The sequence below is a fragment of the Strix uralensis genome, chromosome 7 (assembly GCF_047716275.1).
Source record: "Strix uralensis isolate ZFMK-TIS-50842 chromosome 7, bStrUra1, whole genome shotgun sequence".
Lineage (NCBI taxonomy): Eukaryota > Metazoa > Chordata > Aves > Strigiformes > Strigidae > Strix > Strix uralensis.
Genome location: NC_133978.1, coordinates 26,804,006 through 26,824,994, shown reverse-complemented (window position 1 = coordinate 26,824,994; position 20,989 = coordinate 26,804,006). Strand labels below are relative to the sequence as shown.

The following is a 20,989-nucleotide window of genomic DNA, read 5'->3' as shown; positions in this document are numbered from 1 at the left end:
GGGCGGAGCAGCCGATGGGGCGTGGCGGTGCGGTGACGCGGACGGAAGCGGCGGGCGCGGGCGGCGCGGCGGGGCCGGGCGGGCGCGATGGACGAGACGAGCCCGCTGGTGTCGCCGGAGCGGGCGCAGGCCCCCGACTACGGGCTGCCGGGGGGCGCCGTGCGCGCCCTCCCGCCCGCCGCCCCGCCCCCGCCGCCGCCTTCCCCTCCCGGCTCCCCCGGCGGCCGCGACCGCGAGCGGCAGCCGCTGCTGGAGCGCGGGGCGCGGGGCCCGGCGGCGGCGCAGGCCCAAGCGCAGGCCCAGGCGGCGGCGCAGGCCCAGGCCCAGGCGGCGGCAGCAGCGCAGCGGGAGCGTAACGACTTCCCCGAGGACCCCGAGTTCGCCGAGGTGGTGCGGCGGGCCGAGCTGGCCAGCGAGCGCGGCATCTTCCCCGAGCGCATCTCGCAGGGCTCCAGCGGCAGCTACTTCGTCAAGGACCCGCAGGGGGTGAGCCGGCCCCGGCCCCGTGTGCCCGCCCCGGGGGTGGCCGGCCGCTCCCCGGGGCCCACGAGGCCTGCGGGCTGAGCCGCGCTGGCCGGGAGGAGGGCGCGCCCCGGGGAACTGGTGGTGCTGGCCCGGGGGTGACCGGCCTTGGGGAGCTGGTGGGAGCGGCTGGAGCCGCCCTGGGCTTTCCCGGGGGAGAAGTGCAGTGGAACCAGTAGCAGGAGTGGGGGCAGTTGTGTCTAAGTGCTGCTTCAGCCTCTTCTGTGGCTCTCATGCCCGAAGAGGAAGGGTCACCCTCTCCCCCAGGCCTGTGCATCAGCATCTCCTGACCGTAGTGACTCCAGCCCTAGGGCTTGCGACTCTGAGAGCTGAACTGGTTTTTGGCCTGTGAGACTGGAGTGAGATGTCTCCTCTGTGGCTGCATGGTTATATCAACCAAGGCATAGTCCTTGACAAATAGGTGGTCCCCTACAGATCTGGTCAGCTGTGTGGTGGCCATCTCCACACCACTGACGGGATGTGTATGCAGCACAAGGCAGATTGTCTTGTGACTTGCAGCACCCAGCCCAATTACTTGAGCTGCTGCTGCTTCCTGTGACTCCCCCACCGTGTATGTGCTGGGATGGTTCCTGGGAAGCGGGATTGGGTGCTCTAGTGTGCCCTAGTTTTCCTGCCCCGGGTGGAGCCTGGCTCCTGGGAGCTGTGGTGAGCAGGTCCCAGCTGAGCTGGCGGGCTGTGGGGCAATACACACTTCCTCCTGCCGCCTTCCTGCTCCCTCGTGTTCATCAACAGGGGATGTGATGTTGCTGGGGTGGGGGGCTGGATGAGCTGCCTGGGGGTGGCAGGGCAGAGGCTGCCTGGCTGTAACAGACCCGAGCTTGGCGAGGGCTCGTGGCAGGATATGTGCAAGGAGCCAAAGTCCGTGTGCTCCTGGCCATGTCACCTGGCAGGTCCCCTGGACTGCCCTGCTGTCAGCAAATTTGGTGTGTGTCTGGTTTCTGCGGCTGCTACCCAGGGTCACCAAAACCTCCCAGCTGCTATCACAGGAGAGAGTGCAGTGTGCCGCTGTTGCAGGCAGGAGGTGAGGGCATTGGGAGAAAAACTTTTCTCTAGTGTCTGCTTCCTTCTGGGCTGCTGGGGTTCAAGCTGTCCACATGGAATGTGCTTCTCCAGCCCCAGCGGCTGTGGTTGCCCCAGCTGCCGGCTGCATCTCTGGGCTGGCCTGGCTCCCTCTGCCTCACTGCTGGCACCAGGCAGACCTGTTTTCCCTGCCAGTGCTGCTTCTGGCACAGGTCTGTCTGGAAGGGGATGCTGTGCTGCCAGGCTTCTGGCCTCCGCTGCCGCACTGTCACTGCCCGGCTGGGCTTGGCTCCACGGAGCACAGGGCTCTGTGCTGCCAGAGCCCCTGACAAGCCTTTTTCAGGCTCATATCCAAGGACGTGTTGGCAGTCATGTGCCTTCACGTGGGGCTAATGAGGGGATTGCCTTCCTATCTGCTCAGGGGAAGTGGCTCTTCTGTGTGTTCTGGGGTTGATCAAAATGGTCCTGTTCCCTCAAACCCTCTCCCTCTTCCTGGTGGACAAAACCTTGCTTCTGCTTGCCCTGGGCTGGCTTCTGTCCCCTGGCAGACCGGAATTGCACTGGGGTTTCCCACTGAGGTGCTGGGATTCATGTTCCACTTCGACGTTGTGGCAGGAGCTTGGCTTGGGGAAGTGCCACCCACTCAGGCCAGGGCCGGCACAAGCCATGGGGAGGAGGGCTGGTCATGTGTGCTGCTGAGTCACCCCAGAGCAGGGGCTGCCAGCCCCAAGCTGCTGTGCAGCCCCCCTGGGATGCCTGGCCCACGGGGACAGGTGGCCTTGCTCCTGCCCCAGCCCTTGTCTCAGCTGGGTGGCTTGGCAGCACTGGCTCGGTGGCAGCGCAGCTTCTGTGCCCTCTGCAGTGGTGGGGTACCTGTGCTGCTGTTCCTGCTGGTTGGGTCGATATGGAGGCTGGATTGAGGGGCTGCGGGTGCTGCTGCTGTTGCCAGCTGGTGGCCAGTTTGGAGCTGCCTGAGACCTCTTGCACACAGTGTACCCAGAGAACCAGCCTCTCTGCTGTCTCTAGCTGGGCCTCCCAGCACAGAGCCCTAGGCTCCTCAGGGGTTCTCCAGCTGCTCGGCTGTTCTGGTCCCATTTCCTCTGGGATCAGCTCCATTCAGTGGATTTTGGAGCCAGGGCAAGGATTGCTATCCCTCTCCCTCTCCTGTGTGGTGTAATGAGCAGCAGTGAGCAGTAGCTCTCCCCAGCCATCCAAAGGTTGCTGGGATGGGACTGGGATGTTTACCAGGGGATAGCATCATCACTGGTGTCTTTTGGGACAAGGAGGGTTGTTTCCAGGTGCGTGAGGTGGGTATGAAGGTCTTCAGGCAGCACCCTGCTCTCGTGGGACAGGGCACTGTCTGGGGAAGGGTCCCTCTCAGCCCCTGCCTGCCTGCCTCCCTCCTGGGAGCTGTGGGGTCTGCCTGGTCCCAGGAGCTGGTTATTGCCCCGGTGAGAGGCTGTTCTGGGCCCATTCCTGAGTGTCTGCACTGCAGGCTGGTTTGGGTGGGGAGTGTCTTGACTCTGCCAACTGCCTTGAGTCAGCCCTTCTCTCTCCCACTCACAGAAAATCATCGGTGTCTTCAAGCCCAAGAATGAGGAGCCGTATGGGCAGCTGAACCCCAAGTGGACCAAGTGGCTGCAGAAGTTGTGCTGCCCATGCTGCTTTGGGAGAGACTGCCTCGTCCTCAACCAGGGCTACTTGTCGGAGGCAGGCGCCAGCCTGGTGGACCAGAAACTGGAACTCAACATTGTTCCCCGCACAAAGGTGAGGGGACAGCTGCTGGGATTTTGTCTTGGGGAGGCTTTCATGTGCTTCTGCACAGCTCTGCTTGCACCTTGTCTTGTGGCACTGCTGACCTCAGAGATGTTGTGTTGAGAGCTCTGGACCAGGACTGCTCCTGCTCAAGCTATGGGGATCCTCGTGCTGAGCAGAGCTGTGGGAAATCCAGTGTCTTGGTTTTATCAGCCAGTCCTGTGACAATTGCCAGGTGCCCCTGCTGACGTCTGCGCTCCTGTCCCCCCAGGTGGTGTATCTGGCCAGCGAGACCTTTAACTACAGTGCTATCGACAGGGTGAAGTCCCGAGGAAAGAGGTTGGCACTGGAGAAGGTGCCAAAAGTGGGCCAGCGCTTCAACCGCATTGGTCTGCCGCCCAAGGTAGGGCTGCCAGCCTCCGCGCCTGCCTGTCACCGCTTCTCCATCCTCTGCAGCCTCCTGTAACGCAGCCTCTCCTTGCTTCAGGTGGGTTCCTTCCAGATTTTTGTGGAAGGCTACAAGGATGCTGACTACTGGCTGCGGCGGTTTGAAGCCGAGCCACTCCCGGAGAACACCAACCGGCAGCTTCTGCTGCAGTTCGAGCGGCTGGTGGTGCTGGACTACATCATCAGGAACACAGGTAGAGCCGGCTGGCTGGCGTGGGACACTGCCTGCTCCTTCACATCCTGCCAGCTGGAGAAGGGGGAGCGGGACAAGGGCTTGCCATCTCTTTCTAGCATCCAAAACTCCTCTCACTACCACTTAGTTGCTGCCAGGTGGTAGCTGCCCATGGGTAGAGTGCAGCTGCTGTGGCTGCACACCACCATGGCTGTGCTTTGGCTGCTGGCCTGCATTCTGGGAGATCTGGATCCACCACGGTGCTGGGGTGAAAGTGCCAGCTGCAAGGATCGAGGGACATCTGAAAATCCAGCACCTGACTGTGTCCCTATATCCCATCTCATGCTGGGCTTCTGAGTTCCTGCCAGGCTAGAAGGGGTTGGGGTAGCACTCTGGGACTTGCAGGCTGACCTTCCTCTTGCGATCCAGGGATATGTGGACCTCTCCAGTCTCCAGGGCTGGTTGTGTGGGTTTGATGAGGCTTCCCAGGTGTGCAGCAAGCTTGAGGGCTCTAGGGTAGAGTTTGGGCCTAAAACTGCTCTGTCTTGCTTCTGGGTCAGAGTAAGAGTAATCTTCTGCCCGGCGTGGGGCAGGCATGCCCTGGCACTGACACAGCTGGTTTTATCTCCCTGCAGATCGGGGCAATGACAACTGGCTCATCAAGTACGACTGTCCCCTGGACAGTGCAGGCGTGCGGGTGAGCGTCTCTTTCTGGGTGGGGCCTCTGCTCCTGCAAGCTGCCTGCCTGCCAGGCAGGCTGGGAATTTCCCAGCTGGCTTGGGTTTCCGAGCATGCGGAGGCCTGATCTTGTCTCCCGGGCCTTTTGTTGCCTTTTGTGTTGGTGGTTTGTGGCCTAGTGGGACTTTGAGGATGTAACAGGGCTCTGTGGGGGGAAACTGGTGTTGCTGGACCTGTGCATCCTTGGGGTGAGGCCTTGAGGGGGGGTGGGGGTGAGCAGCTTTGTCCCCCTTGTATTCAAAGCAGACTTGTTTCCCTGTGGGCAAGCGGTCACATTATGGGCAAGAGGCTGCTGTGCCTCTGTGCCAGGGCAAAGATCCTGGCAGTGGGGCTGCAGGGAGTGGGAGAGGGACTGTTCCTGCCTCCCTGAGAGAGAGGGGCCTCCCTGTGACATGCTCTGCTTCCTTCCAGGACAGCGACTGGGTGGTGGTAAAGGAGCCCATCATCAAGCTGGCTGCTATAGACAACGGTTTGGCCTTTCCCTTGAAACACCCGGACTCCTGGAGAGCATGTGAGTCCTTCAGGCTGTGCCAGGGCACCTTGACGAGCCGTACAACTCTGTGTTCGGGCATCTTCCTTGAGAGCTGGAGGAGAGAGGGCTAGGGCTGTCCCTCTGCAAACCTTCTGGGTTCATGGGCAGCTCTGCCTCAGCAGAGGCTGTAGGAAGCGGGTGCTGGATCCTGTGTCCCAGACACAGGTGATCTGGCACCCAGAGACATGTGGCACCATCCTTTGCCTTCCCCAGCTCTAATGTCTCCTGCTTCCTCCCACAGATCCATTCTACTGGGCATGGCTGCCCCAGGCCAAAATCCCCTTTTCACAGGAGATCAAGGACCTGATTCTTCCCAAGATCTCGGATCCCAACTTTGTCAAGGATCTGGAAGAAGATCTGTATGAGCTTTTCAAGGTGAGGTGGGGGAGCAGGTAAGGATGGCTTGGGAGGAAGAAAAATGGGGGTGGTGTTGGGGAGATCCCTGTCAAGGCTGCAGGGGCCAGAAAGGTGGCCAAGCTCCTGACTGTTTCTGAGCTGAGGCATGGCAGGGTTATCTCTCTGCCAGGAGCTGAAGATTCAGTGTGGGGAGAAGCAGGAAACCTGTGGGACAAGAGGAGAGAGGTTTGCTTGGGGAATAGGCATCTTGCGTGGCATGGGGCAGCAGGTGGATCCCACTGTTCTCTGCTCTCTCTTGCAGAAAGACCCTGGCTTTGACAGGGGACAGTTTCACAAGCAGATTGCTGTCATGAGAGGCCAGGTAAGCTGTGTGTAGGGAAGGCAGATGGATGAGGTGCAGAGCCTATTCCTCCCTGTGTGGCAGGAAGGGTGCTGGGGTGGATGGTCTCTCGCTCCGGCGGGGCAGCTCAGGCATTGCTCTGTTGTGCCATACAGATCCTGAACCTGACTCAGGCACTGAAAGATGGGAAGAGCCCCCTGCACCTGGTTCAGATGCCGCCTGTGATTGTGGAAACAGCACGTTCCCACCAGCGCACCGCCAGCGAGTCCTACACGCAGAGCTTCCAGAGCCGGAAGCCTTTCTTCTCATGGTGGTAGCTGTGAGAGCAGCGGGCAGGGCTTGGCCGCCTCGGACTAGCACTGCGAGAGGAACCGGGCCACTGCCGGCTCCTGTGGCTGGGACTCGACCTTCTGGGTAGAGCAAGCAGGTGTGGCTGGAGGAACCTGCAGCTGAACTGGAGGAGCCAGGCAGGTTGGGCACGGTCCTTCCCCAGCTCCATTGGAGCTCGGTGCCCCGCCTGGGGCAGAGCCCAGGGGGAGGTGCGGGAATCCGCTGGAAGCCGTGGCGCGGCTGGGACCCTGCCCTGCCTCCCTTCCTCGGCCTGCATGCGGTTCTGAGCACTCCTGCTTGGGGCTGGGATGAGGAGGCTGCCCGGGCTGGGATCCATCCAGCCCTTTACACCAGCCACTGGCCCTTTTCTTCCCTGCCATGCTGGCTGCTGGGCTGGGAAGGCCTGTAGCAGGTTATGCCCCCCTTCCTTTCCCTGAGGGTGTGCTGTACTCCTCCACTGTCCCTCCTCTGCCCCAACCCCGTGCACGCTGCTTTCCTCAGGGGGAGTTCCTGCTGCCTGCTGGCGCAGCGGGGACCGCAATGAACGGCTGTTCTCTGGCTGGGGGCTTGAGGAGGGGACGTATGAGGGACAACTCATGGGGCTGGCTTGGGTGCAGTTAGACACTAAGGGGAGAGAGGTGCTAGCTGGCTTGTCCTTGTGAAGAGCAGGTGGCTCTGGGAGGGGCTTGGAGCCCTTCCCCCCCCCCCCCCCCCCCAAGGTGGAGAGGCCCTCTCTCCCTCTGCTGCCCCAGTCCATCCCTCCTGCCAGGTCTCCACGGCTGCTCTTGCTTGGCTTTTGCCCCTGCTCCCAGCAAGCTCCCTGGCTGCTGTGCAGCCAGCATCGTGCCAGCCTTGTCTGTGCCTAGGGCCCCCCCGAGGGGCAGGGGGCTGCCGGGGAAGGGCTGCGGGGGCTCTTCTGCTGCATGGGTGGGAGGTGTGATGGGAGCATGGCAGGGAGCCAGCACGGGCTCCTGGCTGCCCTGGTGCTGACAATCCCACAGGCCTGCTGGGGGGGGGTGAGGCAGCCAGCCCTTCTCTCCCCAGAAGCCCCTGTGCTTGTGTTGTATAAAATGGTACCAGGGCTGCCACCTGCATCCGCTTGCCTTGAGCTGCGGCTTCTCCTGCTGCTGGGGGAAGCTGGTGTTGGGTCTCACTGTCCTGTTAGCCCATCTTTGGGGGGTGGGGGGGTGGGGAAATGAAGGCAGGTTGGGGCTCTGTTGCTTGAGCCTGGGAGGGGAGAGCAGCTCCCTTGTCTCCTGCACGGGGAGGGGGCCCAGCTCTGGCTGTGGAAGCACAGGGTAGGCAGCAGTGAGACCCCAGCTCCCTGGCCAGGCCCAGCTGCATCTCCAACTGATCCCAAACGTATTGTTCTAATGCACTGTAGAAATGTATGTAATGTATTTAAACCATGCAACCGTCTGAACAACAGCGCTGCTGTTCACCTCTGTCTCTGCAGCACCCTACAGCAGGTCGGGGCTGTTCCCCTGGCGCCGGGTCCAGTACAAGGGCCTGGACCAAGGTCCTGCCGCCCCGGGGGAAGGTCGGGGGTTGGCAGGACACAGCCAGAGCCACGCAGCCACCGCTGTCCGCCTTTTATTAACCACTGCACCCTGTCCAGTACACGTAGTGTCCTCAGCCCGGCTGTCCCTGCACCCGCCGTCCAGCAGCCCCGCTCCTCCACGGCCCGGCCGCTCCGCGCTGCTACATGGGCCCCGAGGGTGTCTCGGCCCCGCGGCCGCCCTCCGGCTCCTTCTCCGCGATCCTGCGGGGAAGAGGCCTGTGTGAGCGGCGCGGCCCGGCCGCGCTTCCCCCGGTTCCCCCGCGCCCCGGCCCGCACCTACCGCAGGCGGCTGAAGCGCCGCAGAGCCGTCATCCCGCCGCCGGGCTGGGCCGGCCGCCGCCGGCGGAGCCGCCGCAGGGCCCGCGCCATGCGCCGCTGGCCCGCGTACCGCCAGACGAGGCGGGCGCGCTCCTCGGGCCGCTCGGCCCCGCCGCTCCGGAACAGGCTCCGCAGCTCCGGCAGCCCCACGCCCTGGAAGATGTTGGCCGAGGCCCGCTTGCGGCCGCGGGCTGCGGCCGCCGCCCGGCCCGGAGGGTCGCTCACCACCGAGGCCGGCGTGCCCATGGTCCCGGCCGCTGCGGGCACCGGAGAGACGGCGTCAGGCTCCGCTCCCGCCCGCCGGGATCCGGCGCGGGTGCCCGGTGAGGAAGGGCGGGTGGCGGAGGAAGGACGCGCCGCGGCCGTAGGGAGAGGGCGGGCCGGGGCGCCGGGCAGGAGGCCAACCGGAGCGGGCGGGGCCGCCCGGGAACGCGGGAGGTGCCCGGCTCGGGCCAGCGCACGCAGGCCCGGTCCCACCCCGCCGGTGCCCGAGGCGCTGGGCCTCGCTGTGACCCGCTTTCCCTCCGGCGAGCCCCCCCCGCACAGACCCGCCGGGGGGCCGCTGCGCGCCGCCGCACCGGGATCCCGCCGCTGCCGCGCGCCCGGTTCATTCACCCGCCGCGCCCCAGCCCCGCCCCGCGCCCCGCTGCCAATCCGCGCCCGTCTCCCGCCGCCAGGGGCCAATCGGCGCCGAGGGGCGCGGCCGCACCGCCTCTCGGAGGGGGCCACGTGGCGCGAGTGACGTCAACAGGCGGGGGGTGAGGCGCCGCCGGCGGGCGGAGCCCTGGCGCGCGTCACACCGAGGGGGAATCCTGTGTGACGTAGAGGGGAGCCCCGACGTGCGCCCCCGCCCCCCCCCCCCCCGCCGGCTGTCGCGCGGGGTCCCGGTGCGTTCCCCACCGACCCCGCCGTCGCCTCCCGCCGCCGCGGGAGGCGGCGGTACGGGAGGGGCGCGGCGGCGGCAGGCAGACAGGCCGGCATCCATCCATCCATCCGCCCATCCATCCGCGGCGGGCGGCCGGTGGGCCGTCGGGAGGCGCGGCGGGCCGCGGGGCGGGGCGGGGAGCAGAGGAGAGAGGCCCCGCGCGGGGAGGACCGTTAAGCGCCAGATGTTTGGCAGCGGCCGGGGGAGGAAGTTGCTGCCGGGGCCCTGAGTCCAGCCCGAGCCGCGCCGGAGCAGGCAGGGCCCCGCCATGGCCCGCACGGCTCCCCCGGCAGTGCCGCCGCCCCCGGGGCCGCCGGCCCGCGGCTCCCTCAGCCTCCACCGCGCCTACCTGCGGAGCCCGCTGGGCCTGCTGCGCCTGGGGCAGCTGGCGCTGGGCGCTGCCTTCTGGGTGACGGTGGCAGCTCACAAGTACGAGGGGGCGGCCCACTTCGCCCTCTTCGCCGCCGTCCTGGTCTGGCTCCTCACGCTGGCCCTCTTCGGGCTGAGCCTGCTGGGGCGCTGGGCGCTGGTGCCCTGGCTGGGCTCCCGCTGGCTCCTCACCAACTTGGTGCACGACCTGGCGCTGGGCGTGGGGCTCTACGCCGCTGCCACCGGCATCATGGGCTACAAGGCCGGGCGGAAAAGCTATTGCAACCTGCCAGGCTACAGCCAGCACTGCCTCTATGGCGCCTACCTGAGCGCCTCCGTCTGCGGAGGCATCGCCGCCTGCCTGTACCTCTTTTCTGGGCTCTACTGCCTGTCACGGCGCTGCCGGGACCAGCGCGACATCATCTGAGACCCCGCGGCGCTTGGCTCCCCTTCTCCTCGCCTGCGGACGGACCGCAGCCCCGCTTCGGGCCGAAGTGACCCCGCCGCCCCATCCCCTCCCGGCTGACTGCACCATGCTTCCTCCAGAGACTTCTGCGCAGACGGAGGCCTTCCCCGAGCACGGCGTCCCTTGCATCCCGCCGAGACAGCGTGGACACCCAGCCGCTGCACAGGCCCCTCTCCCGCTCCCGGACAGACATAGGCTATTGCAAGTGGAAGGACCCAAGCAGAGAGCCCCTAAGAGGGACCCCAATGTCTGGGAGCCACCCAGGGCTCCTGCCCAACTCCCCTGCCCCCGGCCTTGTAGATGCTGCATGCTCAGGTGGGTGCCAACCTGTCCCTGGGGTGGAGGGGGACTGGCCTGGGGGAGCTGAGCAGGGGGCAGTGGTACATAGTGGGATGGGGTGGGCATAAACCCCCCCCGACCCGCTGGCAGCCCCCTCCTGCTGTTCCCAACTGTGCGGCGCCTCCGCAATTCCCTAACGGAGGCTCTGATCTCGGCTTCCCCAGCCCGGGCCCCTCCTCTTGTCTGGCCTGAACGCATCCGCTGTCTTGCCGGAGCCCGGTGGGGCTCAGCCCCTCCCTGCTCTGTGCTCTGGGGGTGTGGAGACACCCAGGTCCTGCACAGCCTGACCCAGCCTCACCCGGGCCCCCCAGACACGCTGTCCTGTTTGGGGGCTGAGCCTGTGCAGGGCAGCAAGGCCTCGTCACTGCAGGGTGAGGGGAAGGGTGAGCGGAGTCATAGCCTGGTCCTGTGACCCTGGGCGGGGGATAAATTCCTCCAGCCTCAGAGTTCGTACTGCCCCAGGATGGGGCCTGAGGTTGAAGGGAGCGGGGCACGGGGAGGTCTGAGGTCTCCCCCTGCCCTCTGGCAGCGAGGTTCGTGGCTCTGAGCCACCCAGAGGAACAGAGCCTGCCCCAGGGCCTGACTGCTCCGACAAGGACAGGCACAGCCTCACCCATGGCGTTGAAGACTGGCCCGCAGCCCTGCCTGGCTCTGCAGTGCCTGGTTTATCATCCCAGAAAACTCACATCTCGGGACTCTCTGGCTTCATCTCGGGGCCCTGTGCTGCCTGGAGACCGTGGCGAAGCGGAGGGGAAGGGTGAGCACGGCAGCATGGCGGTGCTGGGCTGCTGCTGGCGCTGTGGCTGCGGGGGAGCTGGGGCCAGGCATTGCGGGGACATGTCCTGTCTTGGGGAACAGGAGAAGATAATGCTGTCAACAAGGCCAGCCCAGCCCTGGATCGGCCTCCACAGCCCGCCGGGTGCCGAGCCCTGAGGAGGCCATGTAGGGCCAACTGGAGCAACGAGCAGCCAGGGACTGGAAATTTTTCGAGGAGCACCACACCAGAGCTGCCCTGCCACAAGCCCTACTCACCCTGCCTGGAGGCAGGTCCTCCCTGTCGCTCCCGGTGCGAGGGAAGGTCTGCTTCAGTCTCTGTGTGGGCTCGGATCGGTGGGATGGGTATCCCCAGCAGCTGGCCATGGGCTCTGGCTGATGCCTGGGGTTCCCAGGTGCCTTTTTTGGGGTGGAGAGCAGCAGCTGTGATCCCCCTGCGGCTTGGAGGGGTCCGGGGTTGGTGCTGGGTCACTGCTTCCATCATGAGGTGCTGTCCCAGCCAATCCTCACTTGTGCTCAGGGGCCCTGCCAGCCCCTGGGTCATCTACCCCTTCCCTGGGCAGGACGTGCTGTCCCTACCCTGTGTCAGGGCTGGTCCCCGACACTGCCTGCCCCCACCTGCTCTGGTGCAGCCCCTGATCCAGGCTGCCTGAGACGCCCAGCGGGGCTTCTGCCACCACAAGTGCCTTTCCCCGGCTTTCTGCAGCCCTGCCTGTCATGCCGGCTCTGTCACCCTCCAGCCCCCTCTCTGGTGCCTATGGATTCACATTCCAAATAAAGCAAAGTTGGCGCTCACCAGGTGTCTGGGGCTTTGTGCCAGGGCTGGAACGTGCTGGGGATGGGGTCTGAGATGAGATCACACCTGGCTCTGTAGCCCTGCACCCTGGGGCCTCCCTGCCTGGAGCCTCTGGCTGTGGTCATAACGTCCTGGTCTACTCTGGGATCACGGGCAGGCTCCCTGGTGCTGAGCCACCATTCCTGGTAGAGGGGCTTAAACTAACTGCCTGTGGGGACAGGGTCTATCCCCAGTCCTGCTGCCCTCTCCAGAGACAGGCCAAGTCCCGGGGCTGTGTGGCCGCAGGGACGTGCTGGGGACAGGATGGAGCTGCATTCCTATGGGCTTCGTCACTCTGGGCTGAAAGGGCTCTCTGTCCCGGGGCCAGGACACTGCCGGGCAGTCATGCCCACGCTGCTGGGCCCCCAGAGAGCCGGGGCAGGCTGGGGGCAGCCTGAATCTCCCAGGGCTGACTCCAGGCCTGGGCCGCACTCTCAGGATGGGGATCAGCCTTGGACCGCTACCTGCAGCTGGGGTGTGACTGGGCCCCCCTGCCCTCTGCCTGCAGGAGACATGCCCTGATCACCAGAGGCTGTGGGCAGCTGGCAGCAGTGCTGAGCCCTGCGCTGCCTGAGAGCTGGCATAGGGTTAACATGGTTGCATGGAGTATTATGGGATGGCATCCCCCTTTTGGCATCAGAGGCAGCCCAAGGTCCCCAGAGCATTCCCTGGAGTCAGCAGCCCTGCCCTTCTGCAAGCACCTACTGCAAGCAACCAAGAGGGGCTGTGGTGCCTGGGGCGGTGGGAGCCGGACCGCAGGCTGCTGTGCAGGGCTGCTCTGGGGGCACGGAGGGGCAGCAGAGGAGCTGCCGGCCATACTCACGGGCCTGGAGGGAGCCCATGCTCTCTCCCAGAGACCACCGGGGTGGGGCTGGTCTCTCTCCTCTCCCCGTGGAGAGGTGTCCCAGCCATGGAGACCATGGGGACAGACCCACAGCACCCCGACACGGCTGGGAGCAGGCCATGCTGAGACCCAGACTGGGACTGAGCCCCAGATCAGGGTCAGGCCGCGATCAGTGCCCAGCCCTGGACTGCGACCAGATCCAGACTGGGACTGAGTCCTGGACCAGACCAGACCCGGATCGGGGCCAGGCCTGGGCCCAGATTAGCCCCAAGTCAAGAGCTGAGCCCCCTATCTAGACCGGACCCACCGGGCCCGAGCCTCACGCCCAGACCGGTCGTAGGACCCACAGCACACCCACGGGCCCCAGCCCCGGCCCCGCCCCCCCCGCAGCCCATGGGCCCCCGCGGGCCGGGCCGGGCCCGAAGCGCCGCTACTTCCGGGTCCGAGGCCTCTTCCGCCCCTTTGCCCGCGTAGGGGCGGGGCTTCTGCCGGCGCTTTCTAGCCCGGCTCTTCTGATTGGCTGCGTGCCAGCGCCGCGGGTGAGGTCACGGCGCACCTGGCCGCTTCACGGAAGTGGGGTGTGGAGTAGGGCTGAGCGCGGCGGCGGGCTTGGCTCGTTCCGCTCCCGCTTCCCTTTCCCCTCCCCAGGCCCAGCCCGTTTTGTCCCGTCCCGTCATGCAGGCGGTGGAGCGGGACGGGGCGGCAGGCGGCCCTGACGGGGTGTCGGGGGGCGGTGAGGCCCCGCCGGAGCCGTCGCCGCCCAAGGCCGTCGCCGCTTTCGACCTGCTGGAGCTGGTGCGGAGCTACCGGCGGCTGCAGCTCTACCTGGAGCCGCTGCGGGACGCCGCCGAGGGCGTCCGCTCCCTTCTCCGGTAGGTGCGGGCTGGGCCGGCACCGAGACCGTCCCCAGGGTCTCACGTCCCTCACCCTCCCTCCTCCCCGCAGGTGGCAGCGGCCCGTGTGCTCCCTCCTCGTCTGCCTCGGCCTCAACTTCCTCCTGCTCACCGTCGGCCAAGGTGCGTCTGGGGGGGACAGGGCCGGTCCCCTCCCCAGACCCCCCCGGCCTGATGTTGTTCCTCCTTTTCCAGCCGCCTGGTACTCGGTGCTCGCCGCCTTGGTCGTGGTGCCGGCCCTGCTGGGCTACCTGCAGGAAACGTGCCGGGTCCGGCCCTCGGAGCCAGAGCTGGTGCGCAGGCGGTACCACAGCGTCCGCCGGGAGGACCTGCGCAGGGTGCAGCTCTCTCGGCAGGAGGCTATCGCCCAGGTCAAGAGCTTGTGAGTCTCTGGAGCCCTCCTGGCTGTGGGGCTCCTGGGGCCTCTGCGGCCAGGGAGGCTTTTCTGTGACTGCAGAGGGCCTGGGTTTAGGTCAGCCTGGCCACTGTAAAGCATATGAGTATGGGGGAGCCAGGGTGTGTGTTTGTGGGGGCCTTTTTGTGACTGTGAGGTCTCATTCACAGCCTGATCCAGCTGGAGGGATTCCTGAGCGGAATGTGCTGCAGCTGCGAGGCAGTGTACCGGGTACTGTACTGGGAGAACCCCACTGTCTCTTCCCAGTGAGTAGTACCGGGTCAGGTATCCTGCGGTGGGCTCAGCCAGACCTGTGGAGCTGTGTTTGATGTGTTTGGTACTTGGAGAGAGCAGGTGGGGGACCAGATGAAGGAAGGGGGCTTGTGCTGTGGTGTGAGTTGCTCTGTCTTGGCTGCAGTGTCTTGCTGCTCCTTCCCAGGTTTTATGGGGCGCTGCTGGGCTCTGTCTGCATCCTTTACCTGCTGCCCCTCTGCTGGGTCCTGGCAATCCTCAACAGCACCCTCTTCCTGGGCAACACCCAGTTCTACCAAGGTAAGACACCTCCATGGAAGTGGCCTGTGTGGGATGGGTTGGGGAAAGGCTCTCTGAAGCCACTGTCCTGTGTCAGGCTCTGCCATGGGACCTAAACCCCCCTCAAAGGACAATGATGTCCTAGTGGTGCTCAGCAGCCCAGGTTGGGTGGTGGGGTCCTGGGGCTTAGCTGTGAGAGGCAAGAGTCTCTCCTGATGTGTGTTCTGGCCTGGGTGCTATTTCCTGCTCTCCTCTGTGCTGTGGCAAACTGGGGCCTGGCAACGCAGCCTGTGCATGAGCATTGCCACCTCTCTCGGTCCCTGACCCTGCTCTGCAGGACATGAAATACTCTTGGTGCCTGTGGCAGTGTATGACACAGGCTTGAAAACATGCTGTCGGTGGGGAAGAGAAGAGCTGGAGGTGCTCCCTGTTCTGTGACACATGCTGCAGGAGAGTTGGATGAGATTTCTGTGGCTGAGCTGTGACCAAAGCCCCTGCTGTTCCCTCCCCTGAGCCGGGGCAGGTGGTGGGGGTGTTCCTTGCTGCCCTAACTTTGATGTGTGAGCAGAGGAGAGCTCAGGGTACCTGACAGGTGAAGGTTGTATGTGCCAATGGAGATTGGCTCCTCTAGCTGGCTTTTGTGTGGTGGGGCTGGGAGAAGGGAACTGTTGCCCTGCTCCAGCCACGTTCCCCTCTTACCAGTGATAATGGAGCTCAAGGCCTCGTTTGAGCAGAGTCTGGGCACCAAACCCCTTGAGAGCACTCCAGAGCCTGCTGAACCCCTGCCAGCTGCTGCCCCCCCGGATCGGACCCCCACACCCACCAGCACAGAGGTGAGATAGGGGCAGGGCTGGCACTTGTAGGGTGGAAGTTGCAGGGTCAGCCTTTTAGTCTGACTGTGCCTGTGTCCCTCTGCCCACAACCTCCTTCCAGCTGCCAGCTTTGCTGGAAGCTTGTGAGACCCTCCTGAGTTACTGGGGGGCTGCCCTGCTGTGCTGGGGACTTGGCTCAGTCCTTTTGCTGCACATAAGGATGCAGTCTGGGGAGGCAGGGGCTCACCTCACCTTCTGGGACTGATGTCTTCTCTTGGGACTGCCAGGGGCCTGGTCATTTGTCCTGGAACCTGCTGCAGAAGTGTGGGCCCATCTTTGGACAGGGGTGGGGGTGCAGCAGGACTAGCTCTGTGAATCTCTTGCAGGACCTTACCCCTGGCAGCGTGGAGGAGGCGGAGGAGGCAGAGCCGGATGAAGAGTTCAAAGATGCTATCGAGGTTTGAGGCTGGTGGGGGTGGGCTGTGCCTGCAGGGCAACTGAGATGGGAAGCGGTGAGGGCCTTGGTGGGCAAACTGGGTGCTCACCGAGGGTGGCTGTGGGGCTGGGCACCTCTGACTCCATCTGTACTGCCTCTCCTCTCTGTCTCATGCTGCGGGAGAAGGAGAACCAGCTGCTGGTGATGGTGAGTACTGCCATGCCAAGGTGTGCAAGAGGGGCATCTACTCCCTGCTGGAGCTGACAGCCTTTGCCTGGTTTGCTGGTGGCTTGTGGCCATGCCACGTGGATCATCTTGCTTGGGTGCCCACCTTGGGTGGGCTGCCCTGCAGTTGGCAAGCGTGCCCCCAGCCACTCCTCTGTGCTCAGCTGGCTCTGCTCTCTGCAGGAGGATGATGAGAGCTCTCAGTGCTCAGCAGATTTTGACCTCAGCCTCCCGGACAATGGTTTTATGAGCAAAAATGAGGTGATCCGCAGCAAGGTGTCACGCCTGACTGAGCGCCTCCGGAAGCGCTACCCCAGCAACAACTTCGGTAAGGCTGAGAGTAGGTGCTGCTTGGGGGAGCTCAGCAGGGTGGGGTCAGTGCTGCTCCCAGTGGTGACAGTGATGTGGGAGTGGACAGACTGGTGTGGTAGCTGCTAGGACTGTGCTGACACCTCTGATGACCTCCCCTCTCCATGGGGAGGACATTCCCAGCCCTCCTAGGAAGGGCAAGGGTGTGAAGGTGCAGCAATGTTGTCTCCAAGCTGAGCCTCTGCAATGGCTGTGGGTGTTCCTGTATCTCCCACGGTCCCAGACAGCAGAGCCCTGCCTGACCTCTGCTCTCTTTCTTCCAGGGAGCTGCACGGGCTGTGCAGCCACCTTCTCTGTGCTCAAGAAGAGGGTGAGTCTTTGGCTCGTACTCCAGCTTGCTGCCTGCTCCTGGGGCAGAGGTGTTGCGCACGTCTGGCTTTCTCCAGCAGCTCAGGTGGCCAGTCTCAGTCACGGCCAGCAGCAGATGACCTCAGCTAAGTGCTGGGTGTTGCAACATGCCTAATGGTGCCAGGGATCCCTTGTGCTGTGGAGCCTTTGCCTATTTGCTCCTTTGGAAGCTGCCTCGGGCCAAACCAGCATGCACTGGTGTAGAAGGCACCTGCTCTGTGCCCTCGTTTAGTTCATTTCCTGTGACCTGAGAGCTTTCTGGTGAAGCAGAGCATGGGTCTATTTATGGGAACTAGAGGAGCAAAGGCCACCCCTGTTGTCTTATCTGAGCTCCTGTCCGTGATGCTTGGCACACAGTCCCCTGGGCAGTTCTGGGAAGGATGTATCTCTTGTGCCCCACAGACTGACATTGCTGTCTTCCTGCTGCCTCCTGTTCCCCAGACTTGTGGCCCCCTCCCCTTACTCCTGGGTTAGTCTAATACGTGTCTGGGACTCTCTGGAGCTTGTGTCCCTCCAGGGTTACAGCATAGATGATATAGTGTCCTTAAACCTCCTGGGGCCTGTGCTTCCAGTGCTTTCTCAGACTGGGCACAGACTACCTGGGATGTTAGAGCATACTTGAATGCAGATCAGTGTTAGGCCTGGATGGTTTGTCCGGGTGTTGGCAGATGACCCCTCTGCTGAGCTCGGGGCTTGCACCCACTCCCCTTTGGCAGGGAATGCTGTTAGCAGTGCTCTGGCACCCAAGTTTGGGGAGGGCTGCGAGTGGGCCTAGAGTAGTGTCTCACCTCTATCTCTCTCCACAGCGGAGCTGCAGTAACTGTGGGAACAGCTTCTGCTCCAGGTGTTGTTCCTTCAAAGTCCCAAAGGCTGTGATGGGAGCCACGGGTGAGTGGAAAGGTGGAGGAAGGAGAGCTCCTGCTTCTACCTGTGCTGTCTGCTGCAGGGATTTTCTCCAGCCCTGGTGGGGAGGGTAGACAGGACCTGCCCAGCGCAGCCTGGCTTGGGACAGAGCAGTGATGATTTGCAGCTCTGTGGCTGGGGTCCCTACCCTGTGGTGGGGAAGGGGGAGCATCTCTGACACCTGCTTTCCTTTCCAGCCCCAGAGGCTCAGAGGGAGACAGTATTTGTGTGTGGTCTGTGCAACCAGGTGCTCATCAAGTGACTGAAACAGGCCCAGCCAGCCCCTGGGTCCTGCACTGCCTGACACCCGGGGCAGCAGGCACCCTTGCAGCCGGGAGCCTGGGCTGCTTGGTTCCCAGCGTGGTGTCACCCTGCCAGAGGACAGTTGTGCTCCCTGCTCCTTCTGCCAGCGCCAGGCTTGGGGCAGACCAGCTCTCCTTACCACGCAGTATCTGCCGCAGCAGCTGGGTCCCTGTGGCAGAGCAGTGTCCACAGCTGTGTCCTCATCCCTGCGGCTGCCCCTAGCAGCTGCTCCGAGCCCTGGGCGCTTCCTGGCACTCACTGCACCCTGCAGGACCTGTGGCCTGGCTCAGTGATGGAGGAGCCATCCTTCCCACTTGTGGTCCTGCCTCTACCTCCTGGGTGCGGCAGAACAACCTCAGGGCTTTGTCCCTACTTTTCCCTGCACTGTGCTAGGTGACTTTGGGTATCTTTGGGATCAAGTTAGAGCTCTATCTGCATCCCCAGGAGATGTGGTCTCTGGCCCTGGCTCAGCTGAGATCCTGCTAGTCACTCCTGTGCTCCTCGGCCTCACTGCCTGCAGGTTTAGTCTCCCCCCCGCCCCCTCCCAATATTTGGCTGTAGTGCAGAGGAGGCAAGAGGGTAAGTTTGGGCTGGGCTGTGTGGCTGGGTGTCCAGCTGCAGCGTGAGAAGAGGCACGAGTTGGTGCTGCTCTGTGCACTTAGGGACTGCTGCTTTCTACTACAGATTAATATATAAGTGTATATAGAGAATGACCAATAAATCTCTTGCCCTCAGCTGGCTCTTGTCTTGCCCCAGTGAAAGCTGTCCTGGTCCTGGGTCACCTGGGCACATCTGTGGTCTTGGCCCTGCAGTTCTGCAGGTGGTCACAGAGAAATGGTGTGTCTGTGCCACCAGCTCTCCTTGCTTACTGGGGTTTCCATCTTCTGTCATGCTGTGGCCTTGTTTGCCCCCAGCTCAGGGTTGAGTGCAGCTGCTCTTCCTTGGCTGTGCCATGGCTGGATCCTGCTGGGCTGGAGCCAGGGAGAAGCTCAGCTCTGGCTGGAGCTGCTGGGCTTCCTCTCCACCTCCCGGGGCTGCTCCTTCCCCTGCCCTACCCAGGCGGTGGTCCTGGCAGCTGCCTGCATGCACAAGGGTGACCTTTCCCTGAATGAACAGCAAAGCTCCCAGCTATCCCAGGAATGTGACCCTGGCTGCTGTGCGGCTGGGAATGGCCATGCCTGGGTCCCTGCCAGCCAGCTGCAGCTCCCCCTGGCCAAGGGGTCGGAGGTGGGTGGGCTGGTGCTCTTAGGCTGGCATTGCCCAGTGCCTGCCAGGCTGTGACACCCACCAGCCTGAGAAGGTGCTGGGGGCCCAGATCTTGCTGCTGATTATACACCCCACCAGTGTGGGAGCTCACATGGGGCAGCTCTGGGGGCAGCCTGAGCCCTTTTCTCACTTGTGGGCTCATAAACCCCATCCTCAAACTGTGCCCTATGGAAATCTGGGGAAAAGCTGGACTTGGCAGTGATGATGAGGGTGTCTGGGTTGTGCTGGGTGTGCTTCAAGGCCAGGGGGTGTGGGGGGGGCTAGCAGGCGGAGGGCTCAGCAGTTACTGGGGGCAGTGGAGCAGCTGTAACACTGGGGAGGGGGCCGAGTAGCACCCCAAGAGCTGTGGGGTCGTGTTTGTGGGTAGGGGTATATCCGCAATGGGGCGAGTACTAGTCTGCAAGGGGCTGGGGAGAGCTCAGATGACCGATGGTGAGAGGCAGAGAGAAGTTACTTGTCTTTCTAGAGAAAACACTTGGAGCAATGAGCACGATGGCCATGTATGTCTAAATGCTCACTGGAAAGATGCTAATGACGCAAAATACAGAGGGCTACAGATAAACTTGGGCTGTGGGAGATGGGGTTTTATTTGCACACTTTAAGTCTTGCAGTAAAATGACATAATTGACGATGTTTATTCCTATGGCAGTGTGCTCAGCAGCCTTGCTCTGAACATAACCTTCTAACAATATTTGAGTTTATTCCACAGTTTTTTTCCACATTGGCCAGAGTGGAGGGTGGGGGCAGTAACTGCCTGCCCCCCTGTGAGGCTGTGGCAGGGGCTGGCTGCTGCATGTCCCTGTCTGGCTGTGGGGCAGGGGCACATCCCCTTGGCTGGGGCAGGAGCCCCTTTGGGGCTCTGGGGGGTGGCCAGGGGGCCTGAGGCCATGCCCAAGGGGAGGCAGAGGGAGGGGGGATCACCCTGGCACGGGGCAGGTGCCCAGTGGCCTTGTCAGCCAGGAGGAGGGTGGGCACAGGCGCCCCACAGCCTCAATTCCCCTCTTGTCCCGGGAGGCTCCCCTGCGGCGGGGCCAGCTCCGGTGAGAAGCCGCAGTGTCAGGCAGCCAGGTGCTGGGTAAATATCCCGGCAGCTGCCTTCGTGCCTCCCTCACCCGTCGGGATGGGTGGACACAAGAATGTGCTGGGTAAACAGGGCTGGAGTGGGACTGGGGTGGGAGGGCTGCCCCTCTTGCCTCCTGGTACTGGGGGGCTGCTGGGGCAGAGGCAGCCCCTGCTCTGGGGCTGGGGGAGACGAGATGAAAGGCCAGGCTGAGGGCTGCCCCGGTCCCGGTGCTGCTGGGGAGGTCCCAGCTGGTGCAGGTGGGTGGCCCTGGGGAACCTTTTGGGAGGAGGCTGGAGGCTGTGGGGTGGGAGGTCTGGCAGCTGAGCAGGGCTGGCAGGAAGCTGCAGACAGGGTTTTCAGGTGGCGCGGAGGTGGGGTGTGGGGAGATAGAGGCTGCCTGGTCCAGGATCTGCCCACTACTGTGCTCGGTGCCAGGCTCCTCATATGTGCCTCCAACTCCCAGCCCATGGATCTATCCCCCAGGGATGACAGAGGGAGAATCCTCTCTGGGAAACACACTCAGACCCAGCTGTGGGGCTCCAGCAGCAGTGAAGCCCCTGTCGCCCCCATCCTCCTCATCCCACCACCCTCCCAGGCTCCCTGAAGTGGTAGGGATGCCTGAGTCTCCAGCACTGCCTGCGACCACTGAAAACCTCATCCCTTGCCTTCACCAGCCTTGCCCAGGCTGACCCCACTTCCCCAGGCTGCCCCACTCAGTGGGCAGGACTGGGAGCCCCCTCCCATGCTTCCTGGGGTCCCTGAGGGAGCCCCAGGGGGCAGT

General features: G+C 63.7%; 4 protein-coding genes across 5 annotated transcripts; 3 read left to right on the top strand and 1 right to left on the bottom strand.

Annotated features, from left to right (window-relative positions):
- Positions 1 to 72: 72 nt before the first annotated feature.
- PI4K2A (phosphatidylinositol 4-kinase type 2 alpha) lies at positions 73 to 7,663 on the top strand. Its single transcript, XM_074875068.1, has 9 exons — positions 73 to 486; positions 3,130 to 3,330; positions 3,590 to 3,721; positions 3,806 to 3,959; positions 4,573 to 4,634; positions 5,087 to 5,186; positions 5,449 to 5,582; positions 5,866 to 5,925; positions 6,060 to 7,663. Exons 1-9 carry the CDS (start codon positions 88 to 90, stop codon positions 6,219 to 6,221), a joined length of 1,404 nt encoding a protein of 467 aa, XP_074731169.1. The 5' UTR covers positions 73 to 87; the 3' UTR covers positions 6,222 to 7,663.
- A 151-nt stretch (positions 7,664 to 7,814) lies between these two features.
- AVPI1 (arginine vasopressin induced 1) lies at positions 7,815 to 8,774 on the bottom strand. Its single transcript, XM_074875073.1, has 2 exons — positions 8,076 to 8,774; positions 7,815 to 7,996 (listed from the first exon to the last, which is right to left on the bottom strand). Exons 1-2 carry the CDS (start codon positions 8,357 to 8,359, stop codon positions 7,936 to 7,938), a joined length of 345 nt encoding a protein of 114 aa, XP_074731174.1. The 5' UTR covers positions 8,360 to 8,774; the 3' UTR covers positions 7,815 to 7,935.
- A 393-nt stretch (positions 8,775 to 9,167) lies between these two features.
- MARVELD1 (MARVEL domain containing 1) lies at positions 9,168 to 11,781 on the top strand. Its single transcript, XM_074875067.1, has one exon. It carries the CDS (start codon positions 9,307 to 9,309, stop codon positions 9,832 to 9,834), a length of 528 nt encoding a protein of 175 aa, XP_074731168.1. The 5' UTR covers positions 9,168 to 9,306; the 3' UTR covers positions 9,835 to 11,781.
- Positions 11,782 to 13,138: 1,357 nt separating this feature from the next.
- ZFYVE27 (zinc finger FYVE-type containing 27) lies at positions 13,139 to 18,034 on the top strand. 2 transcript variants are annotated; one of them, XM_074875065.1, is made up of 12 exons: positions 13,139 to 13,537; positions 13,611 to 13,681; positions 13,754 to 13,940; positions 14,123 to 14,218; positions 14,392 to 14,504; positions 15,186 to 15,316; positions 15,682 to 15,753; positions 15,918 to 15,938; positions 16,140 to 16,284; positions 16,589 to 16,635; positions 17,480 to 17,561; positions 17,774 to 18,034. In XM_074875065.1, exons 1-12 carry the CDS (start codon positions 13,341 to 13,343, stop codon positions 17,836 to 17,838), a joined length of 1,227 nt encoding a protein of 408 aa, XP_074731166.1. In that variant the 5' UTR covers positions 13,139 to 13,340; the 3' UTR covers positions 17,839 to 18,034. The 2 variants fall into 2 exon arrangements, with proteins under 2 accessions (XP_074731166.1, XP_074731167.1); XM_074875066.1 differs by lacking the exon at positions 15,918 to 15,938 and having other exon boundaries at positions 13,141 to 13,537.
- The last annotated feature ends 2,955 nt before the right edge of the window (positions 18,035 to 20,989 follow it).

Excerpts from the sequence above, each read along its gene's own strand:
- PI4K2A (XM_074875068.1), top strand. The coding sequence starts at position 88 with ATGGACGAGACGAGCCCGCTGGTGTCGCCGGAGCGGGCGCAGGCCCCC. Across the intron at positions 4,635-5,086 it reads TGGACAGTGCAGGCGTGCGG|GACAGCGACTGGGTGGTGGT; the intron begins GTGAGCGTCTCT and ends GCTTCCTTCCAG. Across the intron at positions 5,583-5,865 it reads ATCTGTATGAGCTTTTCAAG|AAAGACCCTGGCTTTGACAG; the intron begins GTGAGGTGGGGG and ends TCTCTCTTGCAG.
- MARVELD1 (XM_074875067.1), top strand. The coding sequence starts at position 9,307 with ATGGCCCGCACGGCTCCCCCGGCAGTGCCGCCGCCCCCGGGGCCGCCG.
- ZFYVE27 (XM_074875065.1), top strand. The coding sequence starts at position 13,341 with ATGCAGGCGGTGGAGCGGGACGGGGCGGCAGGCGGCCCTGACGGGGTG. Across the intron at positions 14,219-14,391 it reads AACCCCACTGTCTCTTCCCA|GTTTTATGGGGCGCTGCTGG; the intron begins GTGAGTAGTACC and ends GCTCCTTCCCAG. Across the intron at positions 16,636-17,479 it reads TCTCTGTGCTCAAGAAGAGG|CGGAGCTGCAGTAACTGTGG; the intron begins GTGAGTCTTTGG and ends CTCTCTCCACAG.
- AVPI1 (XM_074875073.1), bottom strand. The coding sequence starts at position 8,359 with ATGGGCACGCCGGCCTCGGTGGTGAGCGACCCTCCGGGCCGGGCGGCG. Across the intron at positions 7,997-8,075 it reads CGGCGCTTCAGCCGCCTGCG|GATCGCGGAGAAGGAGCCGG; the intron begins GTAGGTGCGGGC and ends TCTTCCCCGCAG.